General features: G+C 34.8%; 1 protein-coding gene across 1 annotated transcript in view; it reads left to right on the top strand.

Moving 5' to 3' along the window:
* Positions 1-22799, top strand: part of LOC150103744 (uncharacterized) — a 342969-nt gene that overhangs the window by 224814 nt on the left and 95356 nt on the right. Inside the window, exon 6 of the mRNA XM_090396790.1 lies at positions 16450-16617. Within this exon, the coding sequence (XP_090252916.1) occupies positions 16450-16617 (168 nt within the window). The remainder of the gene's footprint in view (positions 1-16449; positions 16618-22799) is intronic.

Raw genomic sequence — 22799 nt, forward strand, 5'->3', positions numbered from 1 at the left:
GAGAGTGTTTAAGTTAACTGTAGGAGAAAGTTTAATTCCTTGATGTAAATTTTTATTCCATTTTATTATTATTCATTTAAGTAGATATTAAAAAGAGTTGCTGAGAGGGGACATCCCTGTCAGACCCCTTGGTTTATTTCTCTTGTATATGATAGCTTATGATTTAATCTTATTTGTATTTGATTATTTTCATATATACTTGTGATAGCTTTTAGGATATTATTTGGTATTTGTCTTTCTTTTAATATGTTAAATAACATGTTTCTTTTAACTTTGTCAAATGCTTTTTCAAAGTCAATAAATGCAATATGTGTTTCTAAATTATATTCTCTTATTTTCTCTATTATTAATTTTAGGCAAAAGGCTGGTTCTGTACATGATTATTATATTACATTGTTATATTATACAGTATATAATAAAACAAAAATAATGGCTTTAAAAAATTGCACCATTAAGCAAACAACTTTTTCAATTGAATACTTGTAAAAATAATAATGAAGAAAGAATTAAGTCAGTTATTGCTTTACTTTCAAAAAGAACTTTCAGCACCATCACATGTAGTAGATAGTTGCATATAATAATAATAAACTATTTTGAAGTGATGGATTACAATAATCAGCATTTAAAACCAACTAAATTAGTAAACAATTTTGCACATGCCAAGTGCAGTGACATAGAAAGACATTTGGCAAAAAAATACAAAGACAATAACTTATGTTGTTAAAACATTTAGTAAATGCAAAATTTTCCATTATCGTGTTCCATTACATCAATTTCTTTTTATGTAATGGGACATACTGAAAATGCAAATAACAGAACAGTTTTAAAAAGTAGTCAAAGTTCCTTAATTATATATAAAGAAATGAAGAATTATTAGAATATTGAAACTGTATCTCCCATATAGAAAATAAACAAAGACAATCAGATCTGTTCAAATTACGACAATGTAATAAGGGTTTCACAACTTTCCATATAAAGATATTCCATAAGATATCTTATGTAGGAATTCTTCTTCCATAAGATGCTACTTAGTAGAGATGGCATGTTCAGCCAGGCCAGATTTCTCAATTTCAAGATAATTGATATAAGATTGGTTCTTCATGATGGATAGCAGTAGATCTACCAGATTAAATGAAATAAAACAAACCACAAGAGTAACTAATCTGGATGACATCTGGAAAACTAAGTGGAGGAAGAAAAAAAGATGGAAAATTTCAAGACAGGATGAAAGGAGAAAACAGCAAAAGAACTCTCCAGGATCAATTTTTATGTTTAAATGTTTAAAATGTTAAAAAAAAAATCTGAATGTATTATGAAAGTTCAACATCATCGTGATCTTGAACCTGTCCTGTCCAGAAAATGTTCTGTTGAAGCTTTTCTAAGGATAAGCTTTCTCCAGTTAGGTTTCTAGGTATCTTCCAGATTATCGGAATATCACTCGTAACATATGAATGCACAGCTACTCATGACCTTCAAGCTATACACTGAACTGTGTAAGAATATTTATATTAAACATTTTTCATGTATCTGTCAGATCAGCTGTGAGCTCCGCAGGGTTAATGGCGCATTAATCAAAACTCTTGCCGCGTATATCAAGGGATTGCCACAATTAATTTCGGCGCGTTAAGCAAATCCCGTGTTTAGCAAGAGATACCTGTATATTTATATATGTATATATATATAAAACTGTCTTTACTATGTTTATTAATAGCACTGTGCATCTTTAATAATGTAAACAAGTTGATATTCGTAGTGTTTTATTCATTTGTTTAGCTATAAAAGATACATCTCCAAGAAAGTGTTCAAAAATATGTACTCTTTCTCAGCACACATCCATGACTCAAAGACAAATTGCCAATGAGTGTGGTGTTGGTTTGGATACTGTTAATGCGATTTTAAAGAAGTATAGGGAGACAGGTACCTTTTTCTCCTGACAGAAAAGGAAAATGTGGGCAAAAAAAGGAAACTACAGTCACTCAAGATCGTTTTTACCAGTTAGGATATATATATATAGAGAGAGAGAGAAGAGAGATAATTTTATGGATCTAGAGACTGTGGTGATGTTTTTTAAAATTCTTCAGTAGTATTTGTGAAAATTTTACATTGGTCAAATATTCCATATACAGGGGTTGGACAAAATAATGGAAATACTAAGATATTTAGGAAAATAATTTATTTGTTTTGGCTACATTAAAAAAACTTGTGGTGGCAGGACTGAATGTTCTTGTTTTGTTTTATTTACACTCTGTAGGTTTCATGCAGTTGTATTAGCAAATATACTGAGTGATAATTCATGTTAAAAGATCAGAAAATGATAGACTTGTCTGACTTTGAAAGAGGACAAATCATTGGTGAGCATTTAGCTGGAGCAAAAAGGACAAAAAGTGCTACATTATTAGGTGTATCAAGATTGACAATTTCTATGATTATGTTAGCATGCACAGATCATGTAAGACATCATTGAAGAGAAACAGTGGGTGAAAATAAAAGAAAATGACAGAAAGAGATTGCCAGACATTAAGAAGAATTGTTTCGAAAAAATCACTGTTTCTACAAAAAATGTCCAACATTAGCTTCATAAATTCAATATTCATGGTAGAGCTTCAATTTCTAAACCTTTGATTGCTGAAAAGAATGCTCAGATGTGTAAATTATGGTGTTAAGACTGTCAAACCTGGATATTAGAAAACTGGAAATTTGTGATGTTAGTTGAGTTGACCTTCATGCTGTTTCCTGAATCGGCATGAGTTTATGTTTTGAGAATACCTAAGGAATCCTACAATCCAGAATGTATGGTTCCAACAGTAAAGGAACAGTTCTATGATAGTCTGAGCAGCAATATGTGGTATTCTGTTGGTTCCATTATTACTCTTCATGGTAGAATTACTGCAAGTGATTATTTAGATATTTTGGATAATCAAGTGCATCCTGTGATCCAAACATTATTTCCAAACAACAATGCAGTATTCCAAGATGACATTTTCCTCATTTACACAGCTTGGACTGTACAGTTGTGGTTTGAAGAATATCAAATATATTAATCCTAAAAAAGTCCTCTGAAATATCCAGGAGTTTATCACCTGTGGTATAATAACAGCAAGAACCATACTATAGACAAACATTGAAATCTCTGTATATGAATATCAGAGACAGGTATTATCAGCACTGTTATCTTCAGCCAGTTTCTGTGATGTCTGAAAGTAAAAACATCAAATTCTGTAGAGTCAATCAGAAATCTTACTGTTATTGTGACAAGACTTGGGGGGGGGGGGATGAGAGTACAGTGAGATCTTGTTCAGCCATATATATTTGAATATAAACTCCAACATTAATCTGTCTGAATGTTTTCTGTGGTCCACTAAATGCACTAACAGGAGCATGCTGCCATGCACAGCAATGCTCACTTGTGAACAGCTGATTTGAATTATTGGAATTCTACATAATGCCAAATTTGTTGTCACTATGTTAACCCTGTACTGTTTATTCCTTCTACATTTAAAGAAGAGGTGACTAAGAAAAACTGAGAAGAGAAACTTTAGAGATTTACAAATGTTTCACGTCTAAATAAATCCACTTGCAAGTCTGCAGGATTCTTGAACTAAATGAATAATTTCTGTAACAAACAAATCAGCAATACTAAGATAAAAACTCAAAAACATTCTTCCCCCTTTTCCCTCCACCTATCAACCAACAGAATACTAAAAACAGCTGCATCATGAATGGGAAAACCTATAGAACAGTAAAAGCTTTCAACTATTTAAGCATTAATTTTAGTGAATATGGCAAGATAACTATGAAATAAGCAAAGCTAGTATGAGCAGTCAGTTGAATAAATTTTACTGAAGTGAAATTCATCCAATCAACAATTCAAATCAATTTTAACGTATGGATCTGAAAAGTGGGTTAGAAGTAAAACAGTTGATCTATGAGAGTTCTGAGAAAAATTAGGGACATGAACATGTCCCTAATATTTTAAAAAGGACATGATCAAATTAAATAGTAAGATATTGGGAAAGAAGTTGGCATTGTGGCATACAGGAATGTGTTTGCAGAGCTAATCTCTGCAAACACATTCTAAAATACAAAATTGAATGGAAGATGAAAGATTATTATTGCATATTAATACAATCCTAAGACTCATCGTAGGAGACCCAAACTATCAGCACAATATCTATTATACCTCTCCTTTTTTTATTATTATTATGGGTATCACCATGGAGTCAGTAGACTCATCGCGGGGGACCCAAACTAGCAAAACAATATCTGTCATATCTCTTCTTGAATTCATTTACAGACGAAGAGCTCACAACTGTCAGGCAGTGAATTCCACTCATTCACCACCCTCCAGGCAAAAAACCTTGTTCTGACACCCTTGTTAACCACACTCTTCTTTAATTTCCAGGGATGACCTCTTGTTCTTCCATCACTATCACACAGCTGAAACGTTTCCCCTGCATCAATCCTGTAAAAACCTTTGAGTAATTTAAACGTTTCTATCATATCCCCTCTTCTCTGCCTATCAACCACCCTCTGCAAAGCACCCACAACTGACTCAGGCAACTCATTCCATTCATTCACCACTCTACAAATGGAAAACCTAGTCCTCACAGCCTTGTTAACCACACTTTTACTCAACTTCCAGGGATGATTTCTTGTCCTGCCCCCCCCCCCCCTCTAGCCAAGTGCTGAAATATTTCCTTTGTATTACTTCTATAAAATCCCTTAAGTAACAAATGTTCCTATCATATTCTCCCCCCTTTTTCCCTCCACCTATCAACCAATTGCAACTCTCAATCTCTCTCCTCAGAGGGAGCATTCCACAGTCCACTCAACTCTGGATCCTCTTCACCACTTCCTCATCCACAAGAAACCTAGGTGACAAACCGGAGCACACAAAACCAGATGTGGTTATATCAAGGTTTTATAAAGAGGAATGATAACTCGCTTATCTCTGCCTGTTAGTGTGTTCTTCATTAAAAAAGTACTCCTGTGAGCCACCCTGGTTCCTTTAGCAGTATGCCCTCTGAACTTCAACTCTGTCTACTACCACCTCAAATCCCTGACTTTATCATTTTCCTGGGTTTGGTTCCCTCAGTGTGTTACATAGCTTGTAATCTTTGTATCCCAAAATGCAGATCTTTTCACTTTACATTGATTACATTGAATTAAATTACATTGATTATGTTTTGCTCATACTGTCTGCCTATTTAAATTGTTCTGAAAGCTCTCTATATCACCTTGATTAACCATTAACCTATTAACTATTATTTGCATCATCAGCAGCAAAAATCTGATTATCTTCCTTCAAATTATTTCCTATATCTTTATGTACAAATTAAAAAACAGTGGTTCAAGCACAGATCCCTGAGTACACCACTAGTTACTTGCCTTCTCCGAGATTCTGCTCCTCCATATACTAGTCCATCAGCCAACCTTTTATTCATATCACCAGTTTCCTATCCATCCTCATTTGCTGTAGTTTGCTTAACAGAATTCCATCTGGTATCCTGTCAAATACCTTTGCAAAATCTGGCAGTATCATTATGTAGCCACTCCCTTTATCTAACTCAGTTGTCACTCTGTTATAAAAATTTAGTAGATTACTAAGGCATGAGTGACCCTTCACAAAGCCATGCTGCTCCTCATAGAATATCATATTTTTATCCACCTGTTCCTGAATTCTCTTTTTGACCAACCTTTTATATTAATTGGTCTATAATTTGCTACCACTGACTTAGAATCCTCCTTTATGCAAAGGAAATATAAAAAACAAGACTTTTTGTGATTATGAGACCATAGGTTCTTTAATTAATACATATATTAGTATAAAGAACCTGTGGTCTCATAAGCACAAAAAGTCTTGTTTTTTTAAGTATTTTATGACCAAATATGTGTAATTTAAATAGGCAAAGGAAATATTTTGCCCTCCTTCTGCTCTCCTAGGACTTTTCCAGGGCTGAGACTTTAGCCTAATCAAAGGCATTACCAGTTCCCCCTGCCCCTGCACATTCTCGTAAAATGCAAGCCTATCTCATCCAATCCTGCAGCTGTATTTGCGTTCAGATTCTGCAATATACTAAGTACCTCCAATTTTTCAACCTCTGTTTTCACATTAGTTCCTGTCACAACAATATCTTCATTTGGATGATATATCCTTGTAAAATGATTTCAGTAGCTCAACAGTTTTGTGTGCCTTCATTTCCTCTATGCTGTCTGCACTCATTAAAGTTATCCTTCCATAGACATTCTGTAAAAACTCGGTGTAATTTTAAAATACCAAAGCGTTTTACATCTATTTTTTACAGAGGTCAAGTCCCATGAGAATATTGTAAAAATAACCTTGTTTGTCTCTGTATATTTTGTGCTAGATATTATTGTAAATAACCCTTTGGAAAATAACTGTATATACTCCTTTAACAAGAATATTTTAGAGTGTTAAAAAACAAAGGCAATGTTTTGCTGCCGGAACGTTGTGTAATAGCTCTCTATGAGTGCATAAGAAAGGTTGTTTACGACTTTTATGTATGAGAAAGTGCTTACGAGCTCTGCACCTAAACACCTCCAAAGTCAGTCTAAAAAGTTCAAAAACTTTCTGCTGGCCGGCAACTTACGATCAAAAGGGTGCACGGATGAGAACAAAGAGCGGGTTGAACTTAAAAGAAAATGAGTCATACTGAATTCTTAGGGGGTTAATTACAACCCTTCATGCAAGGTCTGAGATAATAAAAAATAGGCATAATAAAAAGGGACAGAGCTGAGCAGGTAGGGTTTCCAGTCGCCGCCAGAGAGAGGGAACAGATTCATGAGTCCATAAGAGAGTCAGTTGGCGGCAGTTACGGTCATTGGAGGTGGCAGTTAGAGCTATTGGAAACAACAAATAGAAAAGCCAGTTGTCCAAGCCTTACGGTGAATCCAAGTAGAGGAAATAAGGCAATGTAAATTACCCAAAGCAACTTCGCTTGGAAGATTTTCTTTTTCCGGGAGAACGACCTTTTGCCGGTCGCAGTCCACAGCCCACTATTTCCCCGATGAGATACTGCTGAATGCCAGACATTCCTGAAGGAAACTCGAGATCTGAGATGAAAGAAATGCCATAAGACCGTAGTGAAAGACTTTTGACTGAATGTGCGATGCAGAGTCTTTTGTAAGTTCAAACTTTTTGTATATTCCCTCTCATAGTAGGTTGTAGATGGACTTTTAAGAGATTGTTCAATAGTAATAAGAAGTGTCTTTAAGAGAATTAATTGGCATGTTGGAAGTTGATATAAAATTTGTAAAATTTACTTAACAGAGAGTTAGCTAACCTCTTTTCGAGTATACTAGAAGTTTAATAAGTTGGAATTGTAAGCAGAGAATACATAAGTTTTTCGAGTTAAGGAGATAATTTAATGTTTATGTAAAAGGGTTCTAATTTTATGCTAAAGATTTTATAAATGGATAGAGAAAGCAATCTCCCTATTGTTTAATTCATGTATTATATGTAAATAAATGTGTTTTAATTATTTGTTAAAAGAGTGTGCCTGATCCTTTATTTTACAACTGCACTGTTCCTAAATATATTGGACTTGTGAGCAGGAAACAACTAGGGCATTAAAAACTCAGTTTTATTACTTAAGAACCACGACTGTTTATGTAAACTTTGTTGAAGGAAGTTACGCTAGTAAGAGAGAGAGATCTACCGGAAGTTTTATTGAGTCTTATGCCGAATATTTGATATGCTGATGGCGCAGTCTGACAAATAAATTTTTCAGTGTTCATAGGCATACGACTAGTAAATACGGAAGGTGGATAAAGATAATACGCAGTAGAGTAAGTGAGAAAGGTTAAGAGGGAAAAAGCGCATTAGAGTAAGGCTATAAGGAATTAGGAAAAAGATAAAGATATATTACATATAAGAAAATAAACAGTACATTTATTTACAATTTTTCTACTTGCCATGTAACAAAAAATACTGTCTGTGATTTCCTTTCACCTACTCTTCCAATTTCTCCTCATAATCTGGTTTATCCCTCCTTATGCTGCTCACCTTTTTCCTTGTATATGCCCTCCATAATATTTTCTTTTTTTTGCAGCTCATGCTTAATGATACTACTTATTCATCTAACTATACCCAATTTACTTTCCTATCTTAAGTATGCAGTGTGATATTACTTCCTCCAGATACCCCTGTGACTGTCCTCGTATACTGGGAATATCCTTCCTGCAGATCTTTATGCCATGGTATTACATCAAGTGTATGATAATCATAGCTCCACATATACCTCTTCTTAATTGGAATTTACACATATTTAGCTACCTCTTAAGTCAAGACTACATGATCACTTCTCCCAGTTAGAGGCAGTGTATCCTTAGTAATGGACAAGTCTTCTGATCCTATAACAAGATCCAACACTCAAACCTCAAGCTCCTTCCATCACATTCTGCTTCAAGTAATTATCTCTCAGTAGGTATATGAATTCCATTTCCTGCCTGCCAGTTGAAAGATCATCTACATATATTTTTATATGTAGATGATCTTTCCTCCTTCCAGTCTATGTCTCTGAAGTTGAAGCCCCTCAGAATAATTACTTGACTTGCACTCATCATACTAATCAGCTGATTCATGTCTTCAGCATCATCTCTGGCACTTCCTGGCCTATAGCAGTGATTAATTTTATATTTTGTCCAATTGGCCTCAATCTCACACCAAATTAACTCAAAATTACTACCATCTGCACGACTTATCATCAGCAGATGAATTGCTGATGATAGCAAATCAGCAGTACCCCATCCCCCTGGTCTGTCTACTCTATCCTCCCTGAAAATAATAAATATTTATATAGTTACAGTAACAGAATGTGACTATGTCATCTGCTGTTAGCCAAGTCTCCCTAATACTTATAACTTTTGGCAAAGTTGCACTAATCAATGCCAAAAACTCTTCCCTCGTATTCCTGATACTTCTAACGTTAGTATATAGAAACTGTAGCATCCCCTTCGGCCCTCAACTACCTTTACATCCTGAATTAACTACTTCATTTGATATTGTTGCTTGAGAGACCAGATTCCTCATTTTTTGTTCATTCACACAGTTATTCACTTCCTGGGTGCCTTCACACGCACACTCACCTGTATCTGCCCTAATTTCTTTAGTTTTCCTGACTTTGTGCTTCCACGCTCTTAGCAAACAAAGCTCTCTCAAGATGCTTAACTCCAAATCCTTTTAAGTGCAGCCCATCAGTGTTGTACAAATCTCTCTGTCCAAAAATTCAGGCCATAGGTCCACAAACTCTTCGTCATTCCTGCTGCATCATTCATTAGCTATCATTGCCCTCCTTCTCACCTTATCTATTGCTGTAACCTTTGCAGTAATTTTATTTATATGTAGATACTGTATTTGAAACTTAATTGTTGTGCATGGATATTGTTTACTAATTTCTATTTAACTATATATGTACTTCTGTAGCCTTAGTTATAATTTTATGCATATTCTGCACTGCTTGGCTTGGTTTTTGTACATGCATATTGTTTACAATTTTTCTTTGACTGTTTATGTATTGCTGTAACCTTTACTATGGTGCTATATGACCATTGCTGCTTTTGAACCTATAAACCAATCAACCAATCAATCCTACTTTTCAGTTCACCTCTATCTTAGCATAGTAGCAGACTTATGAACTTCATCCTCTCACTTCCCCCCCCCCCTCCCGCTTCTTCCAATAACTCTTTCCTATCCTCCCTCATACAATATTTCTCACCCTCTCAGGTCAATGGTTGCAGCCAAAAAGTCGATTCTTTCACTTTCCCTTTCTGCATTCTGACAGCATCACTAATATTATTAATTTACACCTGGGAAACATGATTTTGTAGTACTTTTGTGAAGTATTCCCCTTATCATAGGTTACCAAAAAAAATTATCTGCTTATACTCTTTCTCTTGTTTATTCTTATTACCTTTTTTTTTTTTTTTTTTTTTACCTCTTGCCTTTGTATTTTTGCTCTCAGTTTGATTAATCTGTTGCTGTTTTTCAGCCTTTCAATCTCGTGCTTTTTTCTGCAAAGTACTACATGCAAGCATGCTATTTCTTTATTCTGAATTTCTGGCCTTCTATCAATATTCTCTGTTCTACTATGACATATTTCGTTCTCTCTACACTCACTCTGAAAACATTTATTACATACTCTCTCTCTCTAGTTTCACTCTTCTCCCATAAATCTTTTAACTTTCATGACGAATACATCTCACAAATTCTACATTGGACAAAATCATGCAAATTTAGCTAATTCAACAGAGACGTCTTGGCTGCCATTGTTTTGCTATGTGCCATACCGACAATATATGGTTTAAGGATATATCCACATTTTACTTACATTTTAATAACTCAGTCTATCTCACACACTTATAAAATGAATAAACACCATAAATTAATTATTTATTAGGAAAGATTTGGAAAAAAAAATTACTTATCTTACTGCAGCGTTATGAATCAATAAAGTTCCAATGACAATTAGCAAAGCAGATATTTTTTTGATCTCTGGATTACAGAAAAAAAAAAAAAAAAAAAAAAGGAAGACTAAGATGGATGATGGATAGTTGGATGACTGATGCAGTTAATTTGCTTACTTACTTAATCCTCTTCACTCCATCTGGGAGCATAGTCCACCACCATTTTCCACCGGACTCTGTTTTTTGCTTCTGCTTTTATTTGGTTCCAGTTTTTATTAATATTTGTTATTTCTTTCAGTATTGTTCTTTTCCATGTTTCTCTTGGCCTTCCTCGTCTTCTTTTACCCTGTGGGTTCCAATCTAGAGCCTGTTTTACTATTATTTTGTCTTCTTTCCTCAACACATGCCCCAACCATCTCCATTTCCTTTCGTGTATCTGTTGCAACATCAGTTTCTGGTTTGTTCTCTACCATAGTTCTTCATTTGATATTTGTTTTGGCCAATATATTCCCAGCATCATTCTTAAGCACTTGTTTAGGATGACCTGGACAGTGTTAACTATCTTTTTGTTTAACATCCACGTTTCTGATCCATACATTAGTATTGCCTTTACATTTGAATTAAATATTCTTATTTTAGTTTTTATAGACAAATTCTTGTTTCTCCAAATATTTCTAAGTTGGTTGAAAGTTGAATAAGCCAGCTGTTTCCTTCTATTTATATCTTCAGTAGTTCCTCCTTTTATTGATACTATTGAACCAAGGCATATAAACTGTTCAATAGTTTATATGCCTTGGTTTATTTATTACTTTGTTTATTTTGCTTTGCATTTATTTTCATTAACATTGTTTTATTTTTATTTATTCTAAGACCAACTTTTTTGGCTGTTTCTACAAATGTTGTTTTTTGTTCTATATGTTGGTGCTTCTGTGAAAGTAAGCAGATATCATCTGTAAAATCTAGATCATGGAGTTGGTTTTGAAGTAACCATTGTAATCCTATATTTCCATGAGATACTTTTCTCATCACCCAGTCTATGACAATTAAAAACATAGTAGGGGAGAGTATACAACCTTGCCTTACTCCTGTCTTTGTTTTAAATAGTTCTAAGAGGGTATTTCCATGTATTACTTTAATTTCAAAATCTTCATACATTTTTTTTTAATTATTATTATTATTTGGGAGTCCATAATGTCTAAGTAATTTCCACAGGGAAGATCTGTTTATACTGTCAAAAGCTTGTTCAAAATAGATAAAATTTAAATATAAGCTTGCTTGCCATTCCAATGATTGTTCTATGATAATTCATAAAGTAGCAATGTGGTCGGTACATGATCTATTGGCTCTAAATCCTGCCTATTCTGGTCTTAGTTGTTTGTCTATTTCTATTTTGATTCTTTCTAGTATTATCCTTGGTATTTTACTTATAACACTCAGCAATGTTATACCTCTCCACTTTTTGCATTCAGATAGGTTCCCTTTTTTGGGTAATTTAACCACTAATCCAGTATTCCATTCCTTAGGCCTCTCTTCTTTCTGCCATATTTCATTTAGTAAGGGATATAATATCTGTGCCTATAAGTTTTGGATTTGCTTTTAGTATATCACCTGGTATGTTGTCTGTTTTGATCTGGGTTATTGCTTTTGTAATTTCTATTTTTGTTATTTCATTCAAATTTATATCTAATGATGCATTTTGTTCATTTAATTCTAGGCTCTGGTCACCATCAGTCATTTCTTGAAATTTCTCTGAGAAGAATTTCACCCATCTATTTATCTGTTCTTTTTCATTTAATAATAGTTTTCCTTCTTTATTATATATAGGAACTATCCATTAGTTTCCACTTAATTTCCTTGTAATATCATACAACTTTCTAGTATCATTTATATATGCAGCATCTTCTGCCTCTTGTGCTAGATTCTCTATGTATTTTCTTTTATCATTTCTTGCACATCTTTTTATTTCTTTGTTAATTGCTCTATATCTTTCTGCTTGTTCTTGTTCAACATTTTTGCCAATCTGTAACAGTTTCTCTTTTATTCTATCTCTCCCCTCTATTTTTAATTTGGTGTTTTCTGATATCCATTCTTTGTCTGTGTTAGTTCAAAATCCCAATATCTTTTCTGATGTGCTTATTAGTATGTCTTTAATCTTAGTCCATTTTCCCTCTATGTTATCTCCTTCTCTTTTTTCGAGTTTATCCCATTTATCGTGTAGAGTTGTTATAAATTTATTTCTAATCTCTTTGTTTTTTAGTTTTTCAATTCTAAACCTCTTCCTATTGTGCACTGTTTGTTTATTTTTACTTTTATCTTAGCTGTTAGGAGAAAGTGATCTGAATATGCCTCGTCTCCTCTTCTCTGACATCCAGGAGTGATTTCCTCCAATTTCTTGATATAAGTACATGGTCTATTTGGTTCTTTGTCTTTCTATCTGGTGCTATCCATGTCCACTTATGTATTTTTTTATGTTGGAAGAGACTCCCTCTTATTACAAGCTGATTGAACATACAAAAGTCTATAAGTAACTCTCCATTTTCATTTATTTCTCCTTCTGCATACTTTCCCATAACAGTTTCTTTATTAGTATTATCATTTCCAACCTTAGCATTAAAGTCTCCATTTGTAAGTTGCATTGTATGTAGTCTGTGTTCGTTGTTTCTATACTTCTCTGTAGCATGTTATAAAAAATATCCTTTTCTTCCTGGATCGCATCATTTGTTGGTGCATATATAGCAGTTATTGTGATGTTCTGCTTGCCATCTTTAAATCTAGTGTTTAGTATTCTTTCGGATATTGGGTTCTACTTTATTAGTGCACCATGAGCTTTCTTTGTCATCATTAATGCAACTCCCTTTGTGTGGTCATTGGTATTTTGGTTCCCAGAGTAGATTAAGTAGTGACCAGAATTTAATTTGATTTTTCCAGTTCCTATCCATCTCATTTCACTTAATTCCATTATTTCTAATCTGTATTTTTCTAGGACTCTCGAGACTTGTCATGTCTTCCCAGTTTCAAACATGATTCTAACATTCCAACATCCAAGTCTAAGCTTTTCTTTTGGTAAGGTGGCTGTCACTTTCTTCCGCACCTTTGCTTCCCTAGAAGGGCTTTCACAGAGGTGCCTCATGTTCGTGTTCTGTTTTCTTCATCCAGTATCACATTTCATGACAGACTTGTCATGTCTTCCCAGTTTCAAACATGATTCTAACATTCCAACATCCAAGTCTAAGCTTGTCTTTTGGTAAGATGGCTGTCACTTTCTTCCGCACCTTTGCTTCCCTAGAAGGGCTTTCACAGAGGTGCCTCATGTTCGTGTTCTGTTTTCTTCATCCAGTATCACATTTTGGAAGGTTTCAGTTTGCATAGCAAAAAATTTTTTCTGAGACTTGGTTGCTAGCCCTGCACTCAATCCTCCCCATTTATCCAGGCTTGGGACCGGCATGTCAAATTTTCACTAAGCATGGCTGGGTTAATTTGCTTAGAAGATTGAAGTGTAAGATATGACAATATTTGAGTCTTTTTCACAAATAACAGACTTCAGTGTAGAAAAATTGTTGATAAATCAGTAATAATGTAAGCTTATTATGTATCATCATTGTATCATGTATATCCATTGAGGGTAAATTTATATGGCTCCCACTCATGAAAGTTTTTTGTAAACCCTAGTATATCATCAGTTCCTAACTGTAGAAACAGATGAAATACCTACTGAAATTTTAAAAAATCTGAGAGGTGCAACACAAGAAGCTTTATTTAAAGTGATTAGGGATAATATATCATGAGGGGCAGGAAGTATATGCTTTCTCTGAAAGTTTGATGTTAACAATACTCAATAAAGGGAAGGCAACAGACTGTAAAATTTATCGAACATTGTTTACTCAATCATGCTATAAAGGTCATACTAAATATAATGAAGCATATATAATGATTAAAATCAAAAATTATTTAGATGAAGGGGATTAGTTTGGATTCCAGAATGGTTAAAGGAACTAGAGAATCAATATTAGTCTTAAGAACATAATAGGCTGAAGATCTGAAGCAAATAAAGCTACATACGTTGCTTTTACAGATTTGGTAAAGGCATTCAATATTGTACAATGGGACAAGCTTTTTCAAATAATGAAAGAAATTGGAAAAGACTAGAAAGATAAAAACTAATTAAGAAATTGTATACCAGCCAGAAAATAAAAATATGAATACAGGAAAAGGAAGCAACAGAAATAATGAAAAGTATAAGACAAGGTTGTGCACTGTCTCCCTTACTTTTCAATTCTGTATATAGAGAATGCAGTGAAATTAATAAAAGAATAAATGAACAGGGTAACTATAGGTGGAGAGAAGATATTATATAGCTGTTAGTTAAGAAGGAACAGTATTTAAAACAGATATTATCCAGGATTGGTGATGTTTTATCTGATTATAGAGTTAAGATAAATGCTACAAAAACTAAAATAATTGTGGCAGCTTCATAATAAATTAAGTTTAATCCTTTATCCAAGTGTGAGCAAACAAAGTTTGTGCTTGAAGTATCTTCAGGACTGAGGCAACTTGCAGTAAAGGGGTGGACCAAGCTCTCATCACTCCTTGTCTTAGTATCTCCCATAATGCAAAGCACATTTCCTTGTAGACATGTATAATGCTATGCATTAAGGGAAGGGCCACTACCCAGACCGGTTTCGACCTTTATTGAGGTTTCGTCAGTGGGAGGCAGACCCAGAAGTGGAGATACTAAGGCAGAAGCAATGGAGAGGTCATATTTACCTATATGAGTTGCCAACCGGTGTATCATCTTATTATTAAATTACTCTGGATTTAGAGAAAGATGTTGGAAGTTTATTTTTCACTTGGTTAGACTATAATAAATTTAGTTTAATCCTTTATCCAAGTGCGAGCAAACAAAGTTTGCACCTGAAAGGATAAAGGATTAAACTAAATTTATTATAGTCTAACCAAGTGAAAAATAAACTTGGCAGCTTCAAAGGAACAATAAGATAAATAAAAAGGTGATTAGAGGTAAGAATATTGAACAAATAAAATTGTTCATATATCTTGGAGGAACTACTCAAGAAGATGGAAGATGCAAGTTGGAAATACAAAAAATTGCTATGGCAATAAATGCATTAAAGATAAAGAGATGATTTATTACAAGTAAGATGAGTAAAAGCATACGGAAAAGATAAAAATATTTGTCTGGAGCATATTCTAATGTGGTTTTGGGACTTGGACTATAACAGCAGAAAACTGGAAAAGAATCAAAATATTTAAAATGTACTGTTGGGGAGTATATCTGTATATCTTCTGGATGTCTTTTAATTTTCATTATCTTTGTTTTACTTGAATTTATAATCATATAACTTTTGCAGGTTTCTTGTAATTTTGCAAGGTGTTATCTGTTATATTTACTATATCATCTTTGTATATGATGTGTGTGTGATTGGTTTTCCATCGACTTTTTCTCCTTTTATTGAGGACCATTCTTCTTTAATGAGTTCTTGGATGAAAATGTTAAAAGAGCATGGGGAGAGTGAACATCCTTGAATAAGTAACTCCTTGTTTGTTTTCAAGTTTTTTAGTTGATATTTTTATATTGAACCTATTGCACTTGCATTACTAGTGTTTCAAAGTCTGTTTGTTTTTTTTTGTTTGTTTGTTTTTGTTTTTTTTGTTAATATGTGAATAAGTTATTCTCTGTTGATGGAATCAAATGCTTGTTTAAAATCCACAAAACAGCAATGAAGGTCTCTCTATTCCCATGTGATTTCAGCCAGACTATGAAGAGTAGAGATATGGTCAATTGTTTACATTTGTTGATAAAACCAGCTTGTTCTTCTATTGTGTTTGTAAAGGTCATTGAGGCAATTATGATATTTCCTGATAAGCTGTCTCTTTTGTTTATTTCATTTTATTTGAAACTTCTGATTTTACATTATGATCTTGTATGTTTTTGCAGTTTCCAAAATGAAGGTATATTATGCTTTGTGTTTACAAAGATGATGATGATATCATTTTAATTTATTTCAGTAATAATAATCAAGAACATGAAGTAATTGCTGCATTAGTAGCTGGAAATCGTGGAGGAAATAGTCGTCACCAAAGCCCACTTCCTAGCTCTCCAAAGATGAAATTGCGATACCTGAAATTAGTTTTTCCTGAAGTGGATGAGAATGTCCTTTTTGATGTCCTGCACAAGTAAGTTGTGAAAATCTGTATTACTTAGCAACTAAAAAAAAAAAGTAATATTTTATCAAAGGCAAATGAATATTAACACTTTGCTTCCATGTGCAACAAGTGTGCCTCACACATACACTTTCTGCTGGGGCCATGTGATACGTATCTGTTTCACAGGTTAACTTGTTATTATTCCCAGTAGCCTGTGAAGATGGAAAAAAAATTAGTATTACGGCAGTTAACGTGTTAACAACAGTTATTAACTTTGGTCATTCAAACATATAATTAAATTGAAATATGTATTGAACTTTAATTGACCATGATTGATAAAGATCTCATACCAATAAGTTTTGCTGACAGGGCTGTCCGGCTTCTTCAGGGCTTATAACGGTAAGAGAAAAAAAATCAAAGTGGCTAGTACAGAGAAAATGGAGTAACAGTATCGTATAAATTAAACATTAAAACAGAACATGTAACATTACATGCATGGAGCGTGTTGTGTTAATCCACATAGCCAAGAATGCAGAATTACTATCAGACCCATCAACGTATCACATATTAGAGTCGGACCCAACGTGGAAAAACCACAAGGACCCTTACAACTTATTACAGAACATGACTAGTTGGTCCACAGACTTGCAACAGAATCTGAAGTCACTACACCCATTGATGCCACGATTGTATGAAGCCCTGAAAGTCCACAAAAGTGGAGTTCCACTATGCCCAATTGTTGAGAAGAAATGCTCCCACATATTTTTTGTCCAAACAGCTCTCTAGCCTCCTAAAAGGACATATCAGAAAATCAGACACTTATATTAAGAATTCAAAGCACTTTAGTGAAAAATTGAAATATATCTCAATCTTAAAGACAGACATTCTCGCTAGCTTGGACGTAGTATCTTCATTTACCAACATCCCAGTAGAAGAAGTTATCAGTATCCTATACAATCTCTTCCCTGAAGATACAGCTCACCTTTTTCATTGCTGCCTTAAATCTAATTATTTCAAATGGAATGAAATGATATATGAGCAAATAAATGGCTTAACTATGGGCAGTCCCCTTTCGCTGCACTGTGCAGATCTGTTCATGGAAAAACTAGAGACAGACATCCTCTCAAAATTAGACCCAAAACCTTTAGCGTGGTGGAGGTATATAGATGACGTCTTCATAATTTGGGGGTACACAAAAACAGCTCTTTTGAACTTTTTAACCAAAATTAATTCTTTTAATCAAAAAATGCAATTCAATTTGGAACTGGAAAAAGATAATCAAGTACTATTTTTGGATACCCTAATCAAGAAACTAGCAGATGGACATATCAAACTAACAGTCTACCGCAAACCAACACACACTGGAGTCTATCTTCATTTCAAGTCGACTTGCCATATTTCCCAGAAGCTCAACATAATAGATATGCTCAAAAATAGAACTACGAACATCATCTCAGAAGAAAAAGAACTCTATGATGAAATTACTCATATATCAGAGACATTAATAAAAAAATGGCTATCCAAAGAATCTAATCAACAAGATTCTTCATAGAAACTCCACACAACAACAACAACCTACCATAACTCAATACAGTTCATCCTTAGTTATTCCTTATGCAGATACATTGTCCGAGAAGATAGCAAAACTTTTTAAACCTTTCAACATCAGAGTTGCATTCAAACTGGTCAAGACTGTCCGTCACGTTTTAAGATTGCCAAAAGACATTAATCCTTTTTTTCAAACATGCTGGAGTACAACATCCCATGTGCTTGTGGTCTAAACTATATAGGACAGACGTCGAGAAGTCTCGAAATCCGAAAAAAAGACCATATAGGAGATGTTAATAACAACAGAACAGACAACTCAGGTCTAGCCCATCATTTTGTGATTACTAACCATACCATTGATTGGGATAGCAGCTCCATGCCTTACCTATAAGAAGATTTCTCTTGTAGAAATTTCAAAGAAGCCAGTGTAGTCCTCCATTCTGGAAAAAATCTTAACAGAAACCAGGGAATGATAATAGCTGACATATGGAAAGCCTTAATAAGATCACTCAGTCTGCCTGAATTTAATTTCGCTCAAAACTACAGAACATGCTCTCATAACAGTGACTAACACAACACGCTCCATGCGTGTAATGTTATGCTTTCTGTTTTAATGTTTCATTTATACAATAGTGTTACTCCGTTTTCTCTGTACTAGCCACTCTCACTGAGTTTTTTTTTTTTTTTTTTTTTTTTTTCCCCTCTTATTCTTATAAGCCCTGAAAAAGCCTGATGGCCTCGTTCGGCAAAACTTGTTTGTATTAAATGTTTATAAATCATGGTCAATTAAAGATCAATATATATTTCAATTTAGATAGTGTCAGCTTTAATAACTTTGTTAATGTTATTAAAATATGATTAATAAGTTTTCAATTTCTTGTGATGTGATTACCTGGGTAGTGGCTAACCTTACAATGACTTCTGTGAGGAAAGGCTTACACATCCACCTCAGCATTGACCAACAGTTGCTGCATTCCACATGATCCCACAGTTATTCAGTAGGATTCAAATCAAGAGAATTAAGTGGTGAAGGAGCATGCAAATGCTTGTATATGCTCTTCCAATCATGCTTGCAAAATGTAAATCTTGTGGCACGGGACATTGTCTTGCTAGAAGAGTCCAGATTCATTGAGCCACATTGTCCAGGTATGTAGAACAATAACTGGTCCAAAGTGATCCCCCAGAAATAAAGTAATTGTCAGTGTGTGTTCAGTGGAGATGATAGGTCTAAGTGATGTCCAGGAGAATGATCCCCATACAAGAATATTGTCACCACTGGCCTATTAACAGACAACTGTGCACTCTGGTTACAGCTGTTTGTTTGCAAGGCATCAAGTGCAGAGTCATCCTTCAGCATGAGTCTACACTCTATTCCAGTCATCCAACATCTAGTAATGGTACTCCCATGTCCACTGCAGTCAGTAATGTTGATAATAATTGGTCACTATGGGCACATGTACTCCTACTTCTGAGTCCCATCAGCAGGCATACTCAAGGAGACATATTGTGTGCTTGGATATATTTCTCCATTCTCCTTGGTTGTAGTCCACCTTTAATTGAGATATTGTCAGCTGTTGGTTGGACAGCATGTGCCGAGTGACACTGACCTTGACTTCAACTGGTGATGGTCTTTCTTTCCCAGCACATTGACTGGACATCTGCCTGTGTTTGGATGATTTCTGCCATGCCTTCTCAATATCATCCTTCAAACAATCCATAGTACTGGTGGTTACTCAGATGCTAGTACCTGTTTTCCTTGCATCAACCATCATTCCCCATTCAAACTCTAATAAGTCTTTTCTTTTCCTTTTGCACTTTGCACCTATGAACTGATACATGGACCACACAGTCCACATATATGCCTGCTCAATTGTGTTACATAATCTCCTTGTTCAGTGAGACACAATCATTCGTGGTGACAAGAATGGTTATGATGTTTTAGCTCATGAGTGTATGTGGAACTACATGGCCAGTGATCACAAAAGACTTAGGAGAGAGTAGGAGCTATAGTAAAGACTGATTTAGACAGAATGGAGGTAAATGTATCCCAAAGGTTAAAAGGCTAAATAAAAGTTGGTTTAAAATGGATGAATAAAGAGATTCTGCATGCAGTCTGGAAGAATAGGACATTGTGGAGGCAGCACAAGATGAATAATGGTAATAATTATTTATATGAGGAGGGGGTACAAAGAATAGGCCAAGAAGGTGACTCAGTATGGACTTCAGAAGTGCAGTATGAGAGTAGATGCCAATCAGGCCAAGTAGAATTCTAGAGAGTTTACTACTTGAAGTATTCAATGAGCATTTCAACAGTGCATTTCATCCTCATTAGTGTAACATCAAAAGAAGTTTGATTGTGGAGGAATGGTAGAGTATGGACCAGTAGTGAGTGAGAAGGGTGGCATATGAGGAATTAAGTAAACTTGATGTCAGTATGGCAGTGGGACTCATTGGCATATTATTGTGTGACTTAAGGGAATATTCCAGAGAGTTAATGACATCCTTAGCATACCTGTTTAACACCAGTCTAACAATAAGATATGTCCCAAAGATCTGGAATTATTGTTTTGGGACTGTTATTGTTTAATTTGTATGTTAATAATATTGGGGGTGCTTACGGGTCAAAGCTGTATAACTGAGAGGAGACCTCCACATAGCCTTTAAAGGAATGCGGAGAACCGACCAGATCTTCTGACCTAATGTCCAATCTTCACCTTCTCGTGGTGCACCCTGTTGGGTATCTTCCTGGATACTGAATGAACGAGGATGGGCTGGCAATTTGGGATTTTAGCTGACCAAATTGTATTCTTATTGACTTAAACCAATATAGAAAATGATGGTACAACATGACAAAATTTCATGCCGGCTGGGGCGTCGCCCAGTTAAACAAGGCCCCGTTGTTTTTGTTTCTGTACACTCTGGTGCAGGACACCAGAGTGTACAGAGGATTTGAAATTGGAGGTGATCACTATTTAGTCTTGAGCAGGATAATTGAATTCCATATTGAAATGAATAACGTAAGAAAGTTTTAAAGTGAATAAAAGTTGAGCAGCTCTCAGGTATGAACTGTAGACTAAAATACACAAAGATTATTGAAGAAAAAATGAAAGAGTTTGAGAACAGGAAACAAACCTTGGAGATTCAGTGGCAAGCCTTGAAGAAAACCCTGATTGATTCATCCAGAGGCATGTGGTGAGGTTGTCTGCAAGGATGGAAAAATCAGAACTCCATGGTGGACACAGGAAGTTAAAGAGGCAGTGAAGGAAAAGAAGAAAGCATATCGAAAGTTCCTGGCAAATAAGTCAGCTTTTGCTCTTAGAGAATACAGAACAAATGTAAGAATGCTAAACACTGTGTAAAACTAGCTAAACAAAAGTCATGGGAGGATTTTGGCAAGAATATAGAAAATAAATATCAAGAAGGTGGTAAAATATTCTGGAAGTTGTTGAAGAAGCTTAAGAATGGAGGAAAGAGTGCTGTAAAAGGAGTTAGAGATGATAAAGGCGACATGGAAACAGGAGAAAAAGATATCCTTGAAGTATGGAGTAATTACTTTGAAAAACTTCTAAAAGAAACAAGCAGTGATGATAGCACAGTGGTAAAAAAACACTGATCATGCATGCAGTCAGGGATACATATCCATACTTGAAGTAGAAAAAGCCATCAAAGGCTTGAAATGTGGAAAGGCAGCAGGAGTAGATGATATTCAACCAGAAATGCTGAAGTATGGTGGTATAAAAGTCTTACAGTGGCTGCACTGCATAGTTCAGAAAGCCTGCACAGAGGGACGAATTCCCGATGATTGGAGGAGAGCTCTAATAGTACCCATATATAAAAAGGGAAATAAAACTGAATGTGGGAATTACAGAGATATTTCCCTACTGAGTGTTCCTGGCAAGATCTATGCAAGTATACTTGAGAAAGGGTTGAGAAGAATTGTAGAACAAAAGCTTGGTGAAGAACAAGCTGGATTCAGGCCAAATAGAGGCAGTCAGGATCAGATCTTCACTTTATGAGAAATAGTGGAGAAAACATGGGAATATAACAAAGATCTGTATTTAAGTTTTGTCGATCTGGAAAAGACATATGACAAGGTGCCAAGAGAGAAGCTATTCAATACGCTACAGTTATATGATGTCAGTGGGGTTATATCAAGCAATACTTAGTCTTTATTTGAGTTGTAAGTCAGCAGTTAGAATTGAAGGAAGTACAGGAAGATGGTTTAATGTTAAATCTGGTGTGAGACAAGGATGTACATTATCCCCTCTGTTATTCATTATCTATATGGATCACATTGTGAAGGAACGTGGTATTAAACATGATATCAAAATTGGAGATGTTAATGTCAGCTCTTTGCTTTATGCGGATGATGTTTTACTTCTAAATAAATCCGCTACAAGTCTGCAAGATTCTCTGACTAAATTGAATAACTGTTGTAATAGATATGGTATGAAGGTCAGCAATAAAAAGACAAAGACAACGAAAATAGGCAGAATCATTGAAAATGTCAACTGTGTTGTGAACGGGGAACCTGTGGACCAAGTAAAACATTTCAGCTACTTAGGCACGATTTTTACTGAAGATGGTAAATTAAATATGGAAATAGACAACAGAATCAACAAAGCTGGTATGGTAGGCAGTCAATTGAATAAATTCATATGGAA

Source organism: Typopeltis vanoorti, chromosome 8, assembly GCF_054136105.1.
Source record: "Typopeltis vanoorti isolate ZY-2024b chromosome 8, IOZ_Tvanoo_1.0, whole genome shotgun sequence".
NCBI lineage: Eukaryota > Metazoa > Arthropoda > Arachnida > Uropygi > Thelyphonidae > Typopeltis > Typopeltis vanoorti.